The sequence below is a fragment of the Pseudophryne corroboree genome, chromosome 5 (assembly GCF_028390025.1).
Source record: "Pseudophryne corroboree isolate aPseCor3 chromosome 5, aPseCor3.hap2, whole genome shotgun sequence".
In the NCBI taxonomy this organism is placed as follows: domain Eukaryota; kingdom Metazoa; phylum Chordata; class Amphibia; order Anura; family Myobatrachidae; genus Pseudophryne; species Pseudophryne corroboree.
In genome coordinates, this window is record NC_086448.1 from 357007316 (window position 1) to 357023925 (window position 16610).

The 16610-nt window shown below is 44.3% G+C and overlaps 1 protein-coding gene and 1 long non-coding RNA gene across 5 annotated transcripts in view; both read left to right on the top strand.

Annotated features, from left to right (window-relative positions):
• Nucleotides 1–8833, top strand: part of LOC134929054 (uncharacterized) — a 55983-nt gene extending 47150 nt beyond the window's left edge. For both annotated transcript variants that reach the window (XR_010178240.1, XR_010178239.1), the window contains one exon: nt 8220–8833. This is a non-coding gene — a long non-coding RNA (uncharacterized LOC134929054). The remainder of the gene's footprint in view (nt 1–8219) is intronic.
• A 6289-nt stretch (nt 8834–15122) lies between these two features.
• HUS1 (HUS1 checkpoint clamp component) overlaps nt 15123–16610 on the top strand; it is a 189620-nt gene continuing 188132 nt past the window's right edge. The window contains exon 1 of one of the 3 annotated variants that reach the window (XM_063922640.1): nt 15123–15390. In XM_063922640.1, coding sequence (XP_063778710.1) covers nt 15339–15390 — 52 coding nt within the window. In that variant the 5' untranslated portion in view covers nt 15123–15338. Of the gene's footprint in view, nt 15417–16610 lie in introns of all 3 variants that reach the window. The other 2 variants (XM_063922639.1, XM_063922641.1) reach the window with 2 other exon arrangements.

Sequence of the window (16610 nt, forward strand, 5' to 3'; positions counted from 1 at the left end):
TTGGTCATGTAATGCTTTGAAACTCAGTAAGCCAATCTTGAAGATGATTCGCCATCTTACAGGCAGCCAGTGAAGGGAGTAGAGGATGGGTGTTATGTGGCTAGAACGGGGCTGGTTGGTTAATAGCCTGGCAGCTGTGTTTTGCACCAGCTGTAAGCGTTGCAATTCTTTTGCTGGTAGACCAAGGTAGAGGGCATTACAGTAGTCTAAACGAGATGATACAAATGCATGTATGACTTTTGGCATGTCATCTGAGGGAATTAAGTGCTTGATTCTGGCTATGTTCCTCAGGTGAAAGAATGAGGATTTGATTGTGGCTGATATCTGATGTTTAAGTGTCAAGCCACCATCCAGGACAACGCCAAGATTACGCACACGATCACTAGTCTGTAATTCTGAATCCCCGAGTGTAATTCCAGTTGGTTGGCTATGCTGCAGTCTTGTCCTTTGATGTTGCGGTCATATCATAAGGACCTCTGTTTTATCCGGGTTCAGTCGCAGCCAACTGGCGCTCATCCACTCCTGTAGTTCAGCTAGACAGCCATTTAGGGTTGCTATTGGGTTATCAGTGCCCGGAGCAAAGGACAAGTACAGTTGTGTATCATCTGCATAGCAGTGGTAGACCAGGCCAAATACAATTGGTGTCGTGTTCCTTTCCTTCTAGGGGTTATAAAGTGTATTCGGCCTCACGTGTAGCTACTCCGTGCTTACAGTGTGACTGCGTGCTTACGCAACGTGTACGCATCTGTTAGGGGTTACACACACACGCTTAGCGGTCTGCACAATATAAGTTAAAGGTATTGCTTTTTCTGTCCTGTAAGTTAATCAGCTTTATCATCGCTATAAGACGAAAGGTGTTGGGTGAAAGCATCTTTCTTATTATTTTTGAAATGTATAAACTGAACAAACAATTGTATTCCTAATGATCAATATTACTTTGTAAGGAAACAATTATCATTTTTATTGTAAATGTGATTTTGAACTACTTTGTCTTAACAATAAAAATTTGTTTTTTTAAATATGGGTGTCTAAATGTGTAAAGTCATCCACTCTCTCATTCATATATATTCAGAAAAAGTATTATCATTAGACAAATAATTGCCTAATACGTTAAAGAAGTGCGCTCCACAGAGATATAATTTGTGTATCTGTTTCTATGTTGATCTCTGTCGACAAGGGATCCTTTCTCTGTGTTGAAGCCTGCCTATAAAAGAAATAGTGTTAAACTAACTGATATAGAATAAACTAACTGATATAAAATAAGCAATAGAACAGTAGACTTACAATAAGAGCGCATTAAGGAATTCTATTTTATATATATATATATATATATATATATTTTTTTTTTTTAATCTTTCTCTTACGTCGTAGAGGATGCTGGGGTCCATTTTAGTACCATGGGGTATAGACGGTTCAGCAAGAACCCTCGGCACTTTAAGACTTTTTAACAGTGTGAACTGGCTCCTCCCTCTATGCCCCTCCCCCAGACTTCAGTTTAGAAAATGTGCCCAGGAGACTGGATGCACACCAGTGGAGCTCTACAGAGTTCTGCTGGAAAAGACTTTGTTAGTTTTTTTATTTTACATTGAAGCTGCTGGCAACAGCTTCCCTGCTTCGTGGTACTTAGGGGGGGAAGTAGGAACCAACTTCTCAGTTAGCTTAATGGCTCTGCTTCTGCTGACAGGACACCATTATCTCCTGAAGGGTACTGAACACAGCCCTTGCCTGGCTGCTGCTCACTCCCACAGCACTGCCGCCACCCCCTAACAGAGCCAGAAGTCAGAAGGCTGGTGAGTATTTACCGGAGACCTGCAGAGAGGGGCCCTCCGGTCATCATGGTGGCATAAAGGTACCAGCGCAGCGCGGGACGCTGCGCAGCAACATGTGTCTCAGCACAGGGTGCAGAGCACGCGCGTGGGAGGAGCGCGCTCTGAGGGGCATGATCAATCCTTACTCCCACTGGCAAAATGTACATACATGTGAGCCGCTGATGTACACTTACCCCGCCAGTATAAATATTACTGTGGCTGAACCGCGCCATTACAGGGGGCGGGGCTTCACCTCAGAATTGCTTGTAACACTTTTGGCGCCATTTTCTCCTCAGACGCCGGAGTGCTGATCCTGCAGGCTACTTCTCATCACACATCGCTGATACAAGTACCAGGGTGTTATAGAAGGGGAGGGGAGCACATAATTTATTTAAGTCTGCGGGCTTCACATTGGATTAAAAGCGCTGTTTTGGTATATATGTATATTCATTGTAAGTAATACATATAGGGCACGTGGTGTGGACTGGCAATTCCCTCTGGGTCCCTCTGACAGACATTAGTGTAGGTCTGTCCCCATTAGCTCCCATGTGTGTGTAAGTGGTGTGACTATACATGCGTGTAACATGTCTAGAGAAAGCTCTTCCCCAGAGGAACCCATGTTAGAGGCACAAGAGTGTTCTGAGCCTGTGTGGATGAAAAAGCTGCAGAGTAATATGGCTAAACTAGCAAAGAAATTCTCTGAGTCTGAGGAACAGACAACGCTTTAGAAACAGTCTGTGGAAGATGCTCTATTGCTGATTGTTCCACATCATCCACTCGGGACCCCTCCAGTTCCCAGAAAAGATCCCTGGCCCAAATTATGCAAAGGGACATTGACACAGATTCCGACACTCAAGTCAACACTGGGGATTTGACGGGGGTAGATCCCAAACTGGCTAAGAGCATTCAATGTATGACAGTCGCCATAAAAGAGGTGTTGGAATTTCCTGACACAATACCTCCACCTGAGGAAAAAGATTACTTTAAATTAAATAAAAAAACAGGTGGTGACTTTTCCTCCGTCTAAGGACTTAAATAAATTTTTTGAGGAATCCTGGGCTAACCCGAAAAAGAAATTTGCTATCCCTAAAAGCTTGCGGGTAGCGTACCCTTTCCCAGAAGAGGATAGGCATAAGTGGGAGTCACCCCCAATGATAGACACCTCAGTTTCTAGGTTGTCAAAGAAAATCATTTTACCTGCCCCAGGGTCAGCTTCATTAAAAGAACCTGCTAACCGCAAATTAGAGACGTTAAAGTCCATCTATGTTGCTACGGGTACGTTGCTCAGGCCCACAATTGCTTCTGCATGGGTAGGTAACGCAGTCGAAAAGTGGGCAGATAACTTGATTGTTAATATTGACACAGTCGATAAAGATGACATGCTGCAAATTCTAGGTCATATCAAAGATTCAGCAGGTTATTTGGTTGAGGCTATGAAGGACATTAAATTAGTATTCCCATTCATAACAAATGGTTAACAATTACAGACATACAGACACATATCCACGAACAACTGGTTTGATTGATAGATTACTCCCCCAATGACAAAGAAGTCTGCATTCTTATGATAGCCAATCACAGGCACATAGACACAGACTTACAAACCAATTGATTGACAGACGACTCCACCAATGATGGACGGAGTTTGAACTCTCATACAGCCATTCATTGCATACAGGGATGTTTAAAAGCATCCAAGGACTTATGGCAGGTAATCCTTGACAAAGGCATTATTGCTGAAATGCGTTGGACACTGCTGGACACTGCGACACAGTTTTACTACATATTACAGCTCTCTTCCCCGGCTGGAGAACGAGGACTGCACGAGAAATTCCGCATCACGTGACGCGGCTACCAGGAAGTGACCAACGGGACCCAAAGCAGGTGAGCGCAGCAGCTGCTGCACCGCACGGGGTACGAGACGCCACAGACTGGGTGATAGCATCACTGGAGGACACATGCACAGAAGCTGAGCTGGCACAGGCGCGCAGAACGCACCCCCGGCGGTAAGTAAAAGAACCAAGCCCGTTAACCTGTCTCCTCATAGTGGTCCACACAGACATCAACATCACAAGGGTCGGACTAGTGGGACGCCGCAAATAGTCTCATCACCCCATGAACACTGTTTAACTATCACACTCGAAGATAGTACATAGGTCTCATATCCACCTATTGTAAAGGAATAATAGGATCACCTGACATTCACCAATCAGGGGTCTTTCCAGATCAGGGTATACCATTTAGGAGGGTATACTGCACAAAGGGTGGTCTGCAGGACACACCTGATAGAGACTTTTTACCTACAAATAAATACCAGTTCTCAAATCAGTTCCAATATAGTCATTCTTTTCTTCAATCATTTCACACACACAATCATTGACCCAACTGATTTTCCTCCTCACCCTTCCCCCCTCCTCCCAATCTCCAATTCTCTCCACACACATCCTTTCATCTGAGTGCGCTGACCATATCCAATTCATATGAAGGACGTAGGCTTACTGGGCTCACGTGCCTCTGCTATGGCGGTTTCAGCACGCAGGGCGCTCTGGATATGCCAATGGAATGCTGACGCAGAATCCAAAAGAAATATTGAGGCGCTCCCATACAATGGTGAGGACCTCTTTGGAGAGAAATTAGATGCCATGATATCAACTACTACATCTGGCAAGTCAGCATTTCTACCGTCGGCATATACACCGGCTAAAAAAGTATATCATTCTCATACTATGCAGTCCTTTCGGCCCAACAAGTACAAAAAGGCTAAAAGTACCCCTTTTTTCACAGGAAAAGGTAGAAAACCTACGACACCCTCAGGCTCCCAAGAGCAGAAGTCAGCAACTACTTCTGCAAAAACCACAGCATGACGCTGGGGCTCCTCTGCGGGAGTGCGATCGGGTGGGGGCACGTCTATTTTTCAGCCAGGTCTGGCTTCGCTCAGACCTGGATCCTTGGATTTTACAGATAATATCCCAAGGTTACAAGTTGGAATTTCAAGACCTTCCCCCATGTTGATTTTTCAAATCAGCCTTACCAGTTTCTGCTCAGGACAGCGCAAATGTCCTGAATGCAATACACAAATTATGTCAAGACAAAGTTATTGCTTTGGTTCCTGCCGAACAAAGGAATCAAGGCTTTTATTCAAGCCTGTTTGTAGTACCGAAGCCGGATGGCTCGGTCAGGCCGATTTTAAACCTAAAATCTCTGAATCTTTATTTAAAAAGATTCAAATTCAAGATGGAATCCTTGAGAGCAGTGATTTCCAGCTTGGAAAAAAAGGAATTTCTGGTGTCAGTGGATATCAAGGATGCTTACTTGCATGTCCCCAATTACCTGCCACATCAAGCATACCTGAGATTTGCAGTTCAGGATTGCCACTACCAATTCCAGACATTACCGTTTGGGCTCTCCACGGCTCTGAGAATATTCACGAAGGTGATGGCGGAGATGATGGTTCTCCTTTGCAAACAAGGAGTCAACATAATTCCATAGTTGGACGATCTCCTCATAAAAGCGAGATCCAGGGACAAGCTAATCCAGAACATAGCGTTATCCCTGACGGTACTTCAACAGCACGGTTGGATCATCAATTTTCCAAAATCTCAGTTGGAACTGACGATGAGGTTATCATTTTTGGGAATGATACTGGAAACCGAGGTACAGAAAGTATTTCTACCGGTGAAAAAGGCTCAGGAGATCCAGAGCATGGTCAGACAACTTTTGAGACCAAGAACAGTATCAATTCAGCAGTGCATTCGCCTGTTGGGGAAAATGGTAGCGGCTTACGAGGCGCTACAATATGGCCGATTCCATGCCAGGGTCTTCCAGTGGGACCCACTGGATAAGTGGTCAGGGTCGCATCTCCACATGCATCAAAAGATAATCTTGTCAGCAAAAGCCAGAATTTTGCTCCTGTGGTGGCTACAAATGTCTCACCTCCTGGAGGGATGCAGGTTCGGGATTCAGGCCTGGATCCTGGTGACCATGGATGCAAGTCTCCGAGGATGGGGAGCAGTCACGCAAGGCGAAAGCTTCCAAGGAAGGTGGTCAAGTCAAGAAACTCGACTTCACATAAACATTCTGGAATTGAGAGGTGTGTACAACAGTCTTCATCAGGCGGCACACCTTCTTCAAGGTCGTCCCATACAGATCCAGTCAGACAATGTAACGGCAGTAGCTTACATAAACCATCAGGGCGGAACAAAAAGCAGAGCGGCAATGGCAGAGGTGACAAAGATATTCCTCTGGGCAGAAAGACATGCAAAAGCTCTGTCGGCAATTTTCATTCCGGGAGTGGGCAACTGGGAAGCAGACTTCCTCAGCAGACACGATCTCCATCCAGGAGAATGGGGCCTCCACCCAGAAGTCTTTGCGGAGGTGACAAGTCGTTGGGGCGTTCCTTAAGTGGATATGATGGCATCATGCCTCAACAAGAAGCTTCAGAAATATTGTTAAAGGTCCGGAGACCCACAAGCAATAGCGATAGATGCACTGGTGACCCAGTGGGTGTTTCAGTCGGTGTATCTGTTTCCTCCACTTCCACTTATTCCAAAAGTTCTCAAGATCATCAGAACAACGAGAGTTTGAGCAATACTCCTTGCTCCAGATTGGCCAAGGAGGGCTTGGTATCCAGATCATCAAGAGTTATTATTGGAAGATCCTCAGCCTCTTCCTCTTCGCGAGGACCTGCTTCAGCAGGGGCCATTAGTTTATCAGCACTTACCGTGGCTGTGTTTGACAGCATGGCTGTTGAGCGCCAGATCCTAGCCCGTAAGGGTATTCCCAATGAAGTCATTCCCACACTTACTCTGGCCAGGAAAGGGGTAAAGTCCAAACATTACCATCGTATTTGGAGAAAATATGTATCTTGGTGTGAATCCAAGAAGTCTCCTGCGGTGGAGTTTCAATTGGGACGACTTCTCCTATTTCTACAGGCGGGTGTGGATGCTGGATTGAGATTAGGATCTATCAAGGTTCAGATCTCGGCCTTGTCAGTTTTCTTTCAGAAACAATTGGCTTCTCTTCCTGAGGTTCAGACCTTCGTGAAAGGGGTTTTGCGCATCCAACCTCCCTTTGTGCCTCCTGCGGCGCCATGGGATCTTAATGTGGTGTTGCAGTTCCTTAAATCGGACTGGTTTGAACCTCAACAAGAGATAGAGTTGAAGTTTCTCACTTGGAAAGTGGTCATGCTGTTGGCCTCAGGCAGACGAATGTCTGAGTTAGGAGCTCTGTCACACAAGAGTCCTTACTTAATATTTCATGAAGATAGGACTGAACTGAGAACACGTCAGCACTTTCTTCCGAAAGTTGTGTCTTCTTTTCATATCAACCAACCAGTGGTGGTGCCAGTGGCTTCTGACACCTCAGCCGTCCCAAAGTCCTTGGATGTCGTCTGAGCGTTGAGGACTTATGTCGCAAGTACGGCTAGGATAAGGAAAACAGAATCTTTGTTTATCCTCTATGACCCCAACAAGATTGGGGGTCCTGCTTCTAAGCAGACTATTGCGCGCTGGATCAGGGGTACCATTCAGCACGCTCATTCCACGTCAGGATTGCCGTTACCGACTTCGTGAAAGCCCACTCTACAAGGAAAGTGGGTTCGTCCTGGGCGGCTGCCCGGGGTGTCTCGGCATTGCAAATCTGCCGAGCTGCTACTTGGTCAGGTGCAAACACGTTTGCTAAGTTTTATAAGTTTGACACCTTGGCTGCCGACGACCTAAAATTTGGTCTGTCAGTTCTGCAGGAACATTAGCACTTTCCTGCCTGTACTGGGAGCTTTGGTATATCCCCATGGTACTAAAATGGACCCCAGCATCCTCTAGGACGTAAGAGAAAATAGGATTTTTATAACCTACCGGTAAATCCTTTTCTCGTAGTCCGTAGAGGATGCTGGGCGCCCGCCCAGTGCTCCTTTTTCCTGCCGATTACGTTTAAAAAAATGTACACACTTGTGTTTAGAAGTTGACAGCTGTTGCTGTTACGTTATACATGTTGGTTGGCATGAGTTATGTTAAAGGTCATGTTAGCCGACATGTTTTTTGTATATGGTGTGAGCTGGTGTGAATCTCGCCACAAGTTTATTAGTAAATCCTCTCTCGAATATGTACGTCTCCTCGGGCACAGTTCCTACACTGAGGTCTGGGGGAGGGGCATAGAGGGAGGAGCCAGTTCACACTGTTAAAAAGTCTTAAAGTGCCGAAGGCTCCTGCGGAACCGTCTATACCCCATGGTACTAAAATGGACCCCAGCATCATCTACGGACTACGAGAAAAGGATTTACCGGTAGGTTATTAAAATCCTATTTTTACTAGTGCGGTCTGATGACTGATGATTTTATTGATTGTACTATGATTGTTATATGTAATGTTGATGACTTTTATTTATTTTTTATTCACATATTATTAATTTGTGCAGTATCTCCCTCATCCTGTGTATTGGACTGAGCTATGAACATAATGGATGCTCTAAGGAGGATTTTGCTATGGAGGTCTCCGTGGGTAATGACAGCGGAGTGGTTGCAGAGAACAGAAAATCTACCTGCGTCCCGGACCAGTGGAACGCAAACAGGAAGCCGCAATATGTCTGTGGAACGCAGACACGTCACCTCCAGTGATGCGGTTCCGGTCCTGACGTGGACGAGCCACTGGTCGCCGCAGGTGGCTGTAATGCTCTCATTTGGTAGGAGATTTAAGGGGATTTAAGCATTTGGACCTTTTGCCGCTTGAAGTCGGACTGCTGTGTGACCTGGGTATCCCTGTCTGCTATAGTGTTTTGGTCCTTAAATACCCGGGTTTTGGACCATTCACTTGACCTTTTCAATCTGGACGCAGGGGGTCTCCCGTTTCGTCTGATTGCAGGACACCAAGCTGGATACACACTTGTGTGGTGATATAAACCTTTTATGTTTTGTTATATGTGAGTGCATTTGTTTATTAAATTTGTCCTTTGTCAAGTCAGTATTGCACCATACACTTCTTTTAAGTTTTCAGTGCCTGATGAATATCTCTCCTGGCGAATAAATCATATTTCATACTAGGATGATATGCCCAATGTATGCCTTTCTATGTGAGTGGAACCAATAAAAGAACCCTCTTTACTGGATAACGGGGGTAATTCCAAGTTGATCGCAGCAGGATTTTTGTTAGCAATTGGGCAAAATCATGTGCACTGCAGGGGAGGCAGATTTAACATGTGCAGAGAGAGTTAGATTTGGGTGGGGTGTGTTCAATCTGCAATCTAATTTGCAGTGTAAAAATAAAGCAGCCAGTATTTACCCTGCACAGAAACAAAATAATCCACCCAAATCTAACTCTTTCTGCACATGTTATATCTGCCTCCCCTGCAGTGCACATGGGCCCTCATTCCGAGTTGTTCGCTCGGTATTTTTCATCGCATCGCAGTGAAAATCCGCTTAGTACGCATGCGCAATGTTCGCACTGCGACTGCGCCAAGTAACTTTACTATGAAGATAGTATTTTTACTCACGGCTTTTTCTTCGCTCCGGCGATCGTAATGTGATTGACAGGAAATGGGTGTTACTGGGCGGAAACACGGCGTTTCAGGGGCGTGTGGCTGAAAACGCTACCGTTTCCGGAAAAAACGCAGGAGTGGCTGGAGAAACGGTGGGAGTGCCTGGGCGAACGCTGGGTGTGTTTGTGACGTCAACCAGGAACGACAAGCACTGAAATGATCGCACAGGCAGAGTAAGTCTGGAGCTACTCTGAAACTGCTAAGTAGTTAGTAAACGCAATATTGCGCATACATCGGTCGCAATTTTAAGAAGCTAAGATTCACTCCCAGTAGGCGGCGGCTTAGCGTGTGTAACTCTGCTAAATTCGCCTTGCGACCGATCAACTCGGAATGAGGGCCATGGTTTTGCCCAATTGCTAAAAAATAAATCCTGCTGCGATCAACTTGGAATTACCCCCATCATCTTTTATTGCACCATTAGTTTTTGTATTTATTGTAGGAACTACCAATATGTTTTAAAAATTGTAAAGATTTCAGTACGTCTTTTCCATTCTAATGTAAGCAACTCTCACTATTGCTAAGTGTGGGTGTTTTTTGGCTACGGTAGCGCCACGTGTTTTCACACATTTTGTTCTATTCTGAACACCTCACAATATTGTTTTTAGGACAAAAGGTTGCACTGCGGTCGCTGGATGACTAAGCTAAGCGACGAAAGTGGGCGACACAAACACCTGCCCATCTAGGAGTGACACTGCAGTGTCAGACAGGATGGCACTTTTAAAAACTAGGCCCCAAAGAGCACATAATGCAAAGAAGAAAAAGAGGTGCAATGAGGTAGCTGGATGACTAAGCTAAGCGACCCAAGTGGGCGGGACAAACACCTGGCCCATCTAGGAGTGGCACTGCAGTGTCAGACAGGATGGCACTTTTAAAAACTAGGCCCCAAAGAGCACATAATGCAAAGAAGAAAAAGAGGTGCAGCATGGAATTGTCCTTGGGCCCTCCCACCCACTCTTATGTTGTATAAACAGAACATGCACACTTAAACAAACCAATTATTTCAGCGACACAACTGTGGCTGAAATTATTGGTTTGTTTGGACCCCCACGAAAAAAGAAGCAATTAAACTCTCCTTGCACAAACTGGCTCTACAGTGGCAAGATGTCGTCCTTATCCTCAGATTCCCCCCCCCCATTCAGTGTTTACATCTTCATCCTCATAGAGAAATAATATTCAAACAAAACCACATCATTTAGGTGTAAGTGGACTGTTTACGGTATTACCCAAAGTTTCTGAACTTGACAATGACTTATGATGAATGCGCTGCAGGTGACGTATAAGGGAGGATGTTCCCAGGTGGTTAACGTCCTTACCCCTACTTATTATGGATTGACAAAGGCAACAGATGGCTTGACACCTGTTGTCCAGATTTGTGGAGAAATAATTCCACACCAAAGAGGTGGCTTTTTTGGTATTTTGCCCAGGCATGACAATGGGCTTATTCATCCCATCGACAATAACTGTCTCCCCCGGTGCCTAATTTAAACAAACCACATCACCATCAGAATCCTCCTCGTCAACTTCCTCCTCAGCGCCAGCAACACCCATATCCTCCTCCTGGTGTACTTCAACAGTGACATCTTCAATTTAAATATCAGAAACTGGACTGTGGGTGCTCCTTCCAGTACTTGCAGAGGGTGTGAAAATGGTGGAAGGAGCCACCTCTTCCCATCCAGTGTTGGGATGGTTGATTATCTGATATTTGTACATTTTATTCTATTTTGAAATAATGTTTGATAATATTTATTAAGGGTGAGCGGGTTCAGTTCCCCTGGGAGCTTACCGATCCGAGCCGGGATCAAAGTCCAGCTTAAGACTTCCTGCCTTACTCGGATCCCAAAGCAAGGCAAAACGTCATCATCCAGCTGCCTAATTCTCACGGGTTTTGGATTCCATATAAGTCCCCGGTGATCAGCGCCATCTTCACTCCAGCATTGGAGGGTGTACTGGACGGAAGTGTCTGTCTCAGCACTGGGTGGCATGGGGCGGGTGCTCTGTCTGCTGTATCTAAAAGGGGTGCTCTCTCTGCTGTATCTGAAAAAAGGGTGCTCTCTTTGTCTGCTGTATCTGAAAAAGGGGTGATCTCTCTATCTCCTGTATCTGAAAAAGGGGTGCTCTCTCTGTCTTCTGTATCTGAAAAGGGGCGCTCTCTATCTGCTGTATCTGAAAAAGGGGTGCTCTCTGTCTGTGGTATCTGAAAAAGGGGTGTTCTCTGTCTGCTTTTCCTGAAAGGGGTGCTCTCTCTGTCTGCTGTATCTGCAAAAAGGGATGCTCTCTGCCTGCTGTATCTGAAAGGGGTGATCTGTCCGTCCATCCAAGGGCTCTGTCCCATTGTAAAATTAAAATAATAAAAGTAAAAACAAAAAGCCAAAAATGATCAAAAAAATATATATATTTGTTGTTTGTGCTGTACCCCACTGTACTATACAATTTTTATTTTATTTTCATAAGTACTGTGACACTGCTGGTCAGACCACAGTATATTATTTCCTACTCATACACTTATTGTGCGACGCTGTCGGTGAAGTCAAACTCAGTGTTTAATTATTATTATATATATGTCTGACTCATTTGTGCGATGCTGTCGGTGAAGTCAACCACAGTGTGCAATTCTAATCTAATATTTATGCAGGTGTTCAAAATAAGATCCTTGCAGCCCTGGCTCCTAATACCTTAACTTATATCTTTATTAGTTTTATATGAGTATGGTTATTGCCTACTGACAATATATCATGCTGGCCCATATCTATAATGTATCTGTTTATATTTCATTATTCTATTCTGTTAACATTAGTATCTTTCCCTATCACATCCATTATTAACTATCTTGCCATATAAACGCACCTGAAACGAAACTAACCTAACCAATCACCATCATTTCCTCATATGCTTTGTCCGGAAGTAGAGCTAATATGCTCGCTACTATTGGCTAGTTGTATTCGCCATACCTATTGGATGTTACTGTGGAGGAGGTGCGCTTTGACACATTGTGGAAGTGCAGTCGGTCACATGTTGTTCTGTGGATCTGCACACAGATTAACTCGTCACTGACACTGATAGCTACCAGATAGGTCTCGGCTGTAAGATGAGTTAGGAGGACCTGGGACAGGACTCATTTGTGCGACGCTGTCGGTGAAGTCAAACGCAGTGTGTAATTATTATTATATATATTTCTGACTCATTTGTGCAACGCTGTCGGTGAAGTCAACCGCAGTGTATAATTATTATTATATATATTTCTGACTCATTTGTGTGTTGCTGTCGGTGAAAACCGCAGTGTGTAATTATTATACATATTTCTGACTCATTTGTGCGACGCTGTTGGTGCTGTCAACCACAGTGTGTAATTATTATATATATTTCTGACTCATTCATGCAATGCTGTCGTGAAGTTAAGCACAGTGTGTAATTATTATACATATTTCTGACTCATTTGGGCGACGCTGTCAGTGAAGGTCAACACCACTTTGTGTTGATAGAAATGGAGGCTACTACTAGTGTTGAAGCTGCTGCTTATCATGAAATTGACAATACAAGTCTGTCAACGTCATCTGCTAAGGCAGATGCCCAGGGGTATAGAGTATGGGCAGTACAGATGGTGTAATGATTATTGCCTTACAGCACTGAGGTCATGAGTTTGATTCCCACCACAGCCATGTGTGGAGTTTGTATATTCTCCCCGTATTTGCGTGGGTTTCCTCCAGATACTCCGGTTTCCTCCCACAATCCAAAAATATACTGGTAGGTTAATTGGATCCCAACATAAATTAACCCTAGCATGAATGTGTGTGCGTGTACATGTGGTAGGGAATATAGAGTGGAAGCTCCACTGGGGCAGGGCTGCTGTGAATGGCCAAATATTCTCTGTAAAGCACTGTGGAATATGTGTGCGCTATATAAATAACTGGTAATAAATAATAGAGGACTTAAGTCAGGGTATGTAAAATCATTTAATTTTAGAGTGGTAAAGAAAAAAAATCACAAGGAAAGTTAGCTGCAGAGGCCGTAAGACAAACTGCACATTTAGAATCAGAACCGTCAGACATTCTTGAGGAATGTTTAGGGGTGTCCATGTCAGCTATGCGGTGAGTCTGACATTTCTCACACTGTCCTCATGGAGAAGCCTCTTTCACCTCCTTCCACCATTTCTGAACCATCTGCACATGTGGGGAGTAGTACAAGTAAAGATGGTGATGATTCTGATGAGGAGGTTGTGTGTGCGGAAGTGGGACAGGATGAGGGGGATATTTGTGTACTATCTGACAGTGAGGATGTTGATGTGATGTTGTTTGTGTAAGTCAGCCATCGGTGGCTGCAGTTGTTGACCGTGATAAAAAGTAAGCCATTGCGATGCCTGGGCGTAAAACAAAAAAAGCCACCTCTTGGGAGTGGGATTATATTTATCCCAATCCTGACAATGTTTATAAAAGCATCTGCTCCATTTGTGAGGACAAATTTAGTAGGGGTAGGAACGCTAGCCGTCTAGACAAATCCTCCATGTTACGTAATTTGCGGCAAAGACATGAAATTTTTGTGCAAGATTATAATGTAATTAACACCTCATCATCAACAGCCGCAGAGTAATTACTCAATGGAGGAAGTCCTTCTAAAAAAATTTTTGTGGGGGCCCAAACAAACCAATCCTTTCAGCCACAAGTGACTGTCTCTGTCGCTGAAATGATTGGTTTGTTAAACTGTGCATGTCCTGTTTAATATATACAACACAAGGGTTGGTGGGGAGGCCCAAGGACAATTCCATCTTGCCCCTCTTTTCTTTGCATTATGTGCTTTTTGGAGCATTTTTTTGGCATAGTTTGTAAAACTGACATCCTGCCTGCCACTCCTAGATGTGCCACGTGTTTGTGACACCCACTTCTGTCGCTTAGCTTAAGCCCCATACACACTAGATGAGAAAGTAAAAGATCTCGCAAAGAAGGGTCAATCTGAGCGAGATGTTTTACAATCTCGTCCAGTGTGTACACTCAGTGTAGTTAACGATGTGCGCTCCCATGCATCGTTAACGACCCAGTCTCTCGTCTGAACATGTACAGACGAGGGAGGGCCTCGTTAACGTAAGCCGGTGTTGTCCCCCCCCCCCACCGTTGCTCCCTTCCCCGCTGGCATCGGCAAGTGTGTACTGGGCTATAGTCATCCAGCTACCTCAGTGCAACCTTATGGCCTAAACTGGATGAAAACAATATTGTGAGCTGTGAGATGTTCAAAATAGAGTGGAAATGAGTGGAAATTAATGTTAATGAGATTAATAATACTGTAGGAACAAAACCAGGCCCAAATTCTATGATTTTAGCTGTTTTTATGATTTTTTCCCAAAAAATACAGATTCAAAACCAAAACCCTCAAGGGCGGTTTTGGCAAAACCAATACAGATCCAAAACATTGAAGGAGGCACAGAGCTAAAACAGAAAACCTGAAAAACGGCGCGGCGCTCACCCCTAATATTTATGTAGGTGTTCAAAATAAGGTCCTTGCAACCCTGGCTCCAAATACCTTAAATTATATCTTTATTATTTTGATTTATTTGAGTATGGTTATTGCCAACTGACAATATATCATGCTGGCCCATATCTTTAATGTATTCGTTTATATTTCATTATTCTGTTCCGTTAACATCAGTATCCATCACATCATAGACACAACCCATCCATTAGTAACCATCTTGAAGTATAAACGCATCTGAAACGATACTAACATAACCAATCACCATCGTTTCATCATATGCTTTGTCCGGAAGTAGTGCTAATAAGCTCGCTACTATTGGCTAGTTGTATTCGCCTTACCTATTGGATGTTACTGGAGAGAGAAAGGGAGGGCGTGCGGCGCGGCTTTGACACATTGTGGAAGTGCGGTCACACGTTGTTTTCTGTGGATCTTTTCTGAATCTGCATACATAGATAACGCAGTAACTGACACTGATATTCTGATAGAGACCGGAGAGGTCCCGGCTGGAGGATGTGTTAGGAGGACCCGGGACAGGATTATACCATGCGGTTTCGTTCTAAGATTGTGGATGTCAGCTGCCTCAACCACTTCACTCGTGCGTATACTCCGTATTACTGCCTTGTGCGTACACGGTGTCTTACACATTACTGCTGCAGTGTCCTATTATTGTCTACTCCACATTCTTTACCGCTTGCTCAGGATTCTAATCTTGCCATCTGACTGTTCTGTTGTGAAAAACTTAGATTCAGTATTTATAAAAGTATAAATTGTTATGGGTTTCATTGATTACAGTTCTGCAGTGGTATATACCCTATGAGCAAGCACCTACTTGTCAGCAGTGGTAGCTCCTAAATGTTGTTTGCTGGATTTGTTTGGATTTCCATTCTTCTTACTGTCAGCCAGAGTAAGTGCAGGTATGCTGGCAAAACCTTTATATTTAATTTGTAAGTTTTAGGGGCAGATTTAATTACCTGTGGTGTTTATGGTAAAGCTTCGGGTTTAATGCATAGTTACCTACCCTCCCGCATCCTATGGGAGACTTCCAGTTCATTGTGGCGTCTCCCGCAGCCCAAAAATGTTATAAATTCTCCCAGATTCCCCACCGCCAGTGAGCCCAGCATTTGTTCCCATACCTCAGTTGTAATTGTGTATTATGTACTGTGTAAGAGCCGCCTGTAGCAGCGTGTATTAGGCACTGTGTTTCTCCCACCAGCAGGGAGCAATGTGTCTATAACGCTGTACTGTCGGCATGGTTACCTGGACCATGTAAAGCTTCGTACACAGGCTGCTGGTACCCTGCAGCCAGAGCCGCGGTCAGGCTCCCAGCAGTGGGAATGCAGATGCCGGAATCCTGACAGCCAGCATCCCGAACATAAGTATAGTAGCCGGTTAGGGCCGAGGAGAATTTGGATTTAGGCTACGGATGGGGAAGGGGAGGATTAGAGTTAGGCTGCCGGAAAGGGGGGGGGTTAAGGTTTGGCACCGCTGCGGGGAGGTTAGGTTTAGTCATGAAGTGGGGAGGGTTAGGGTGTGAGAAGTGATAGTTAGAGGAGAGGGAGGAACACTCTTACCTTCCCCTGTTGCTATTTCAACTATCTGGATGCCTGCGTCGGTATTCTGACCGCCGGCATATCATACCAAGCCCCATTTAAAGAAGGTGTTATATATAAACAAATTAATTTGAAGGGGAGAAATATATATACTAGGTACTATTTACTGTTTATGGAGTGCCGGTCAATACTGTCGGATTATATATATATATATATATATATATATATATATATATATATATATATATATTATATATATGTCCAA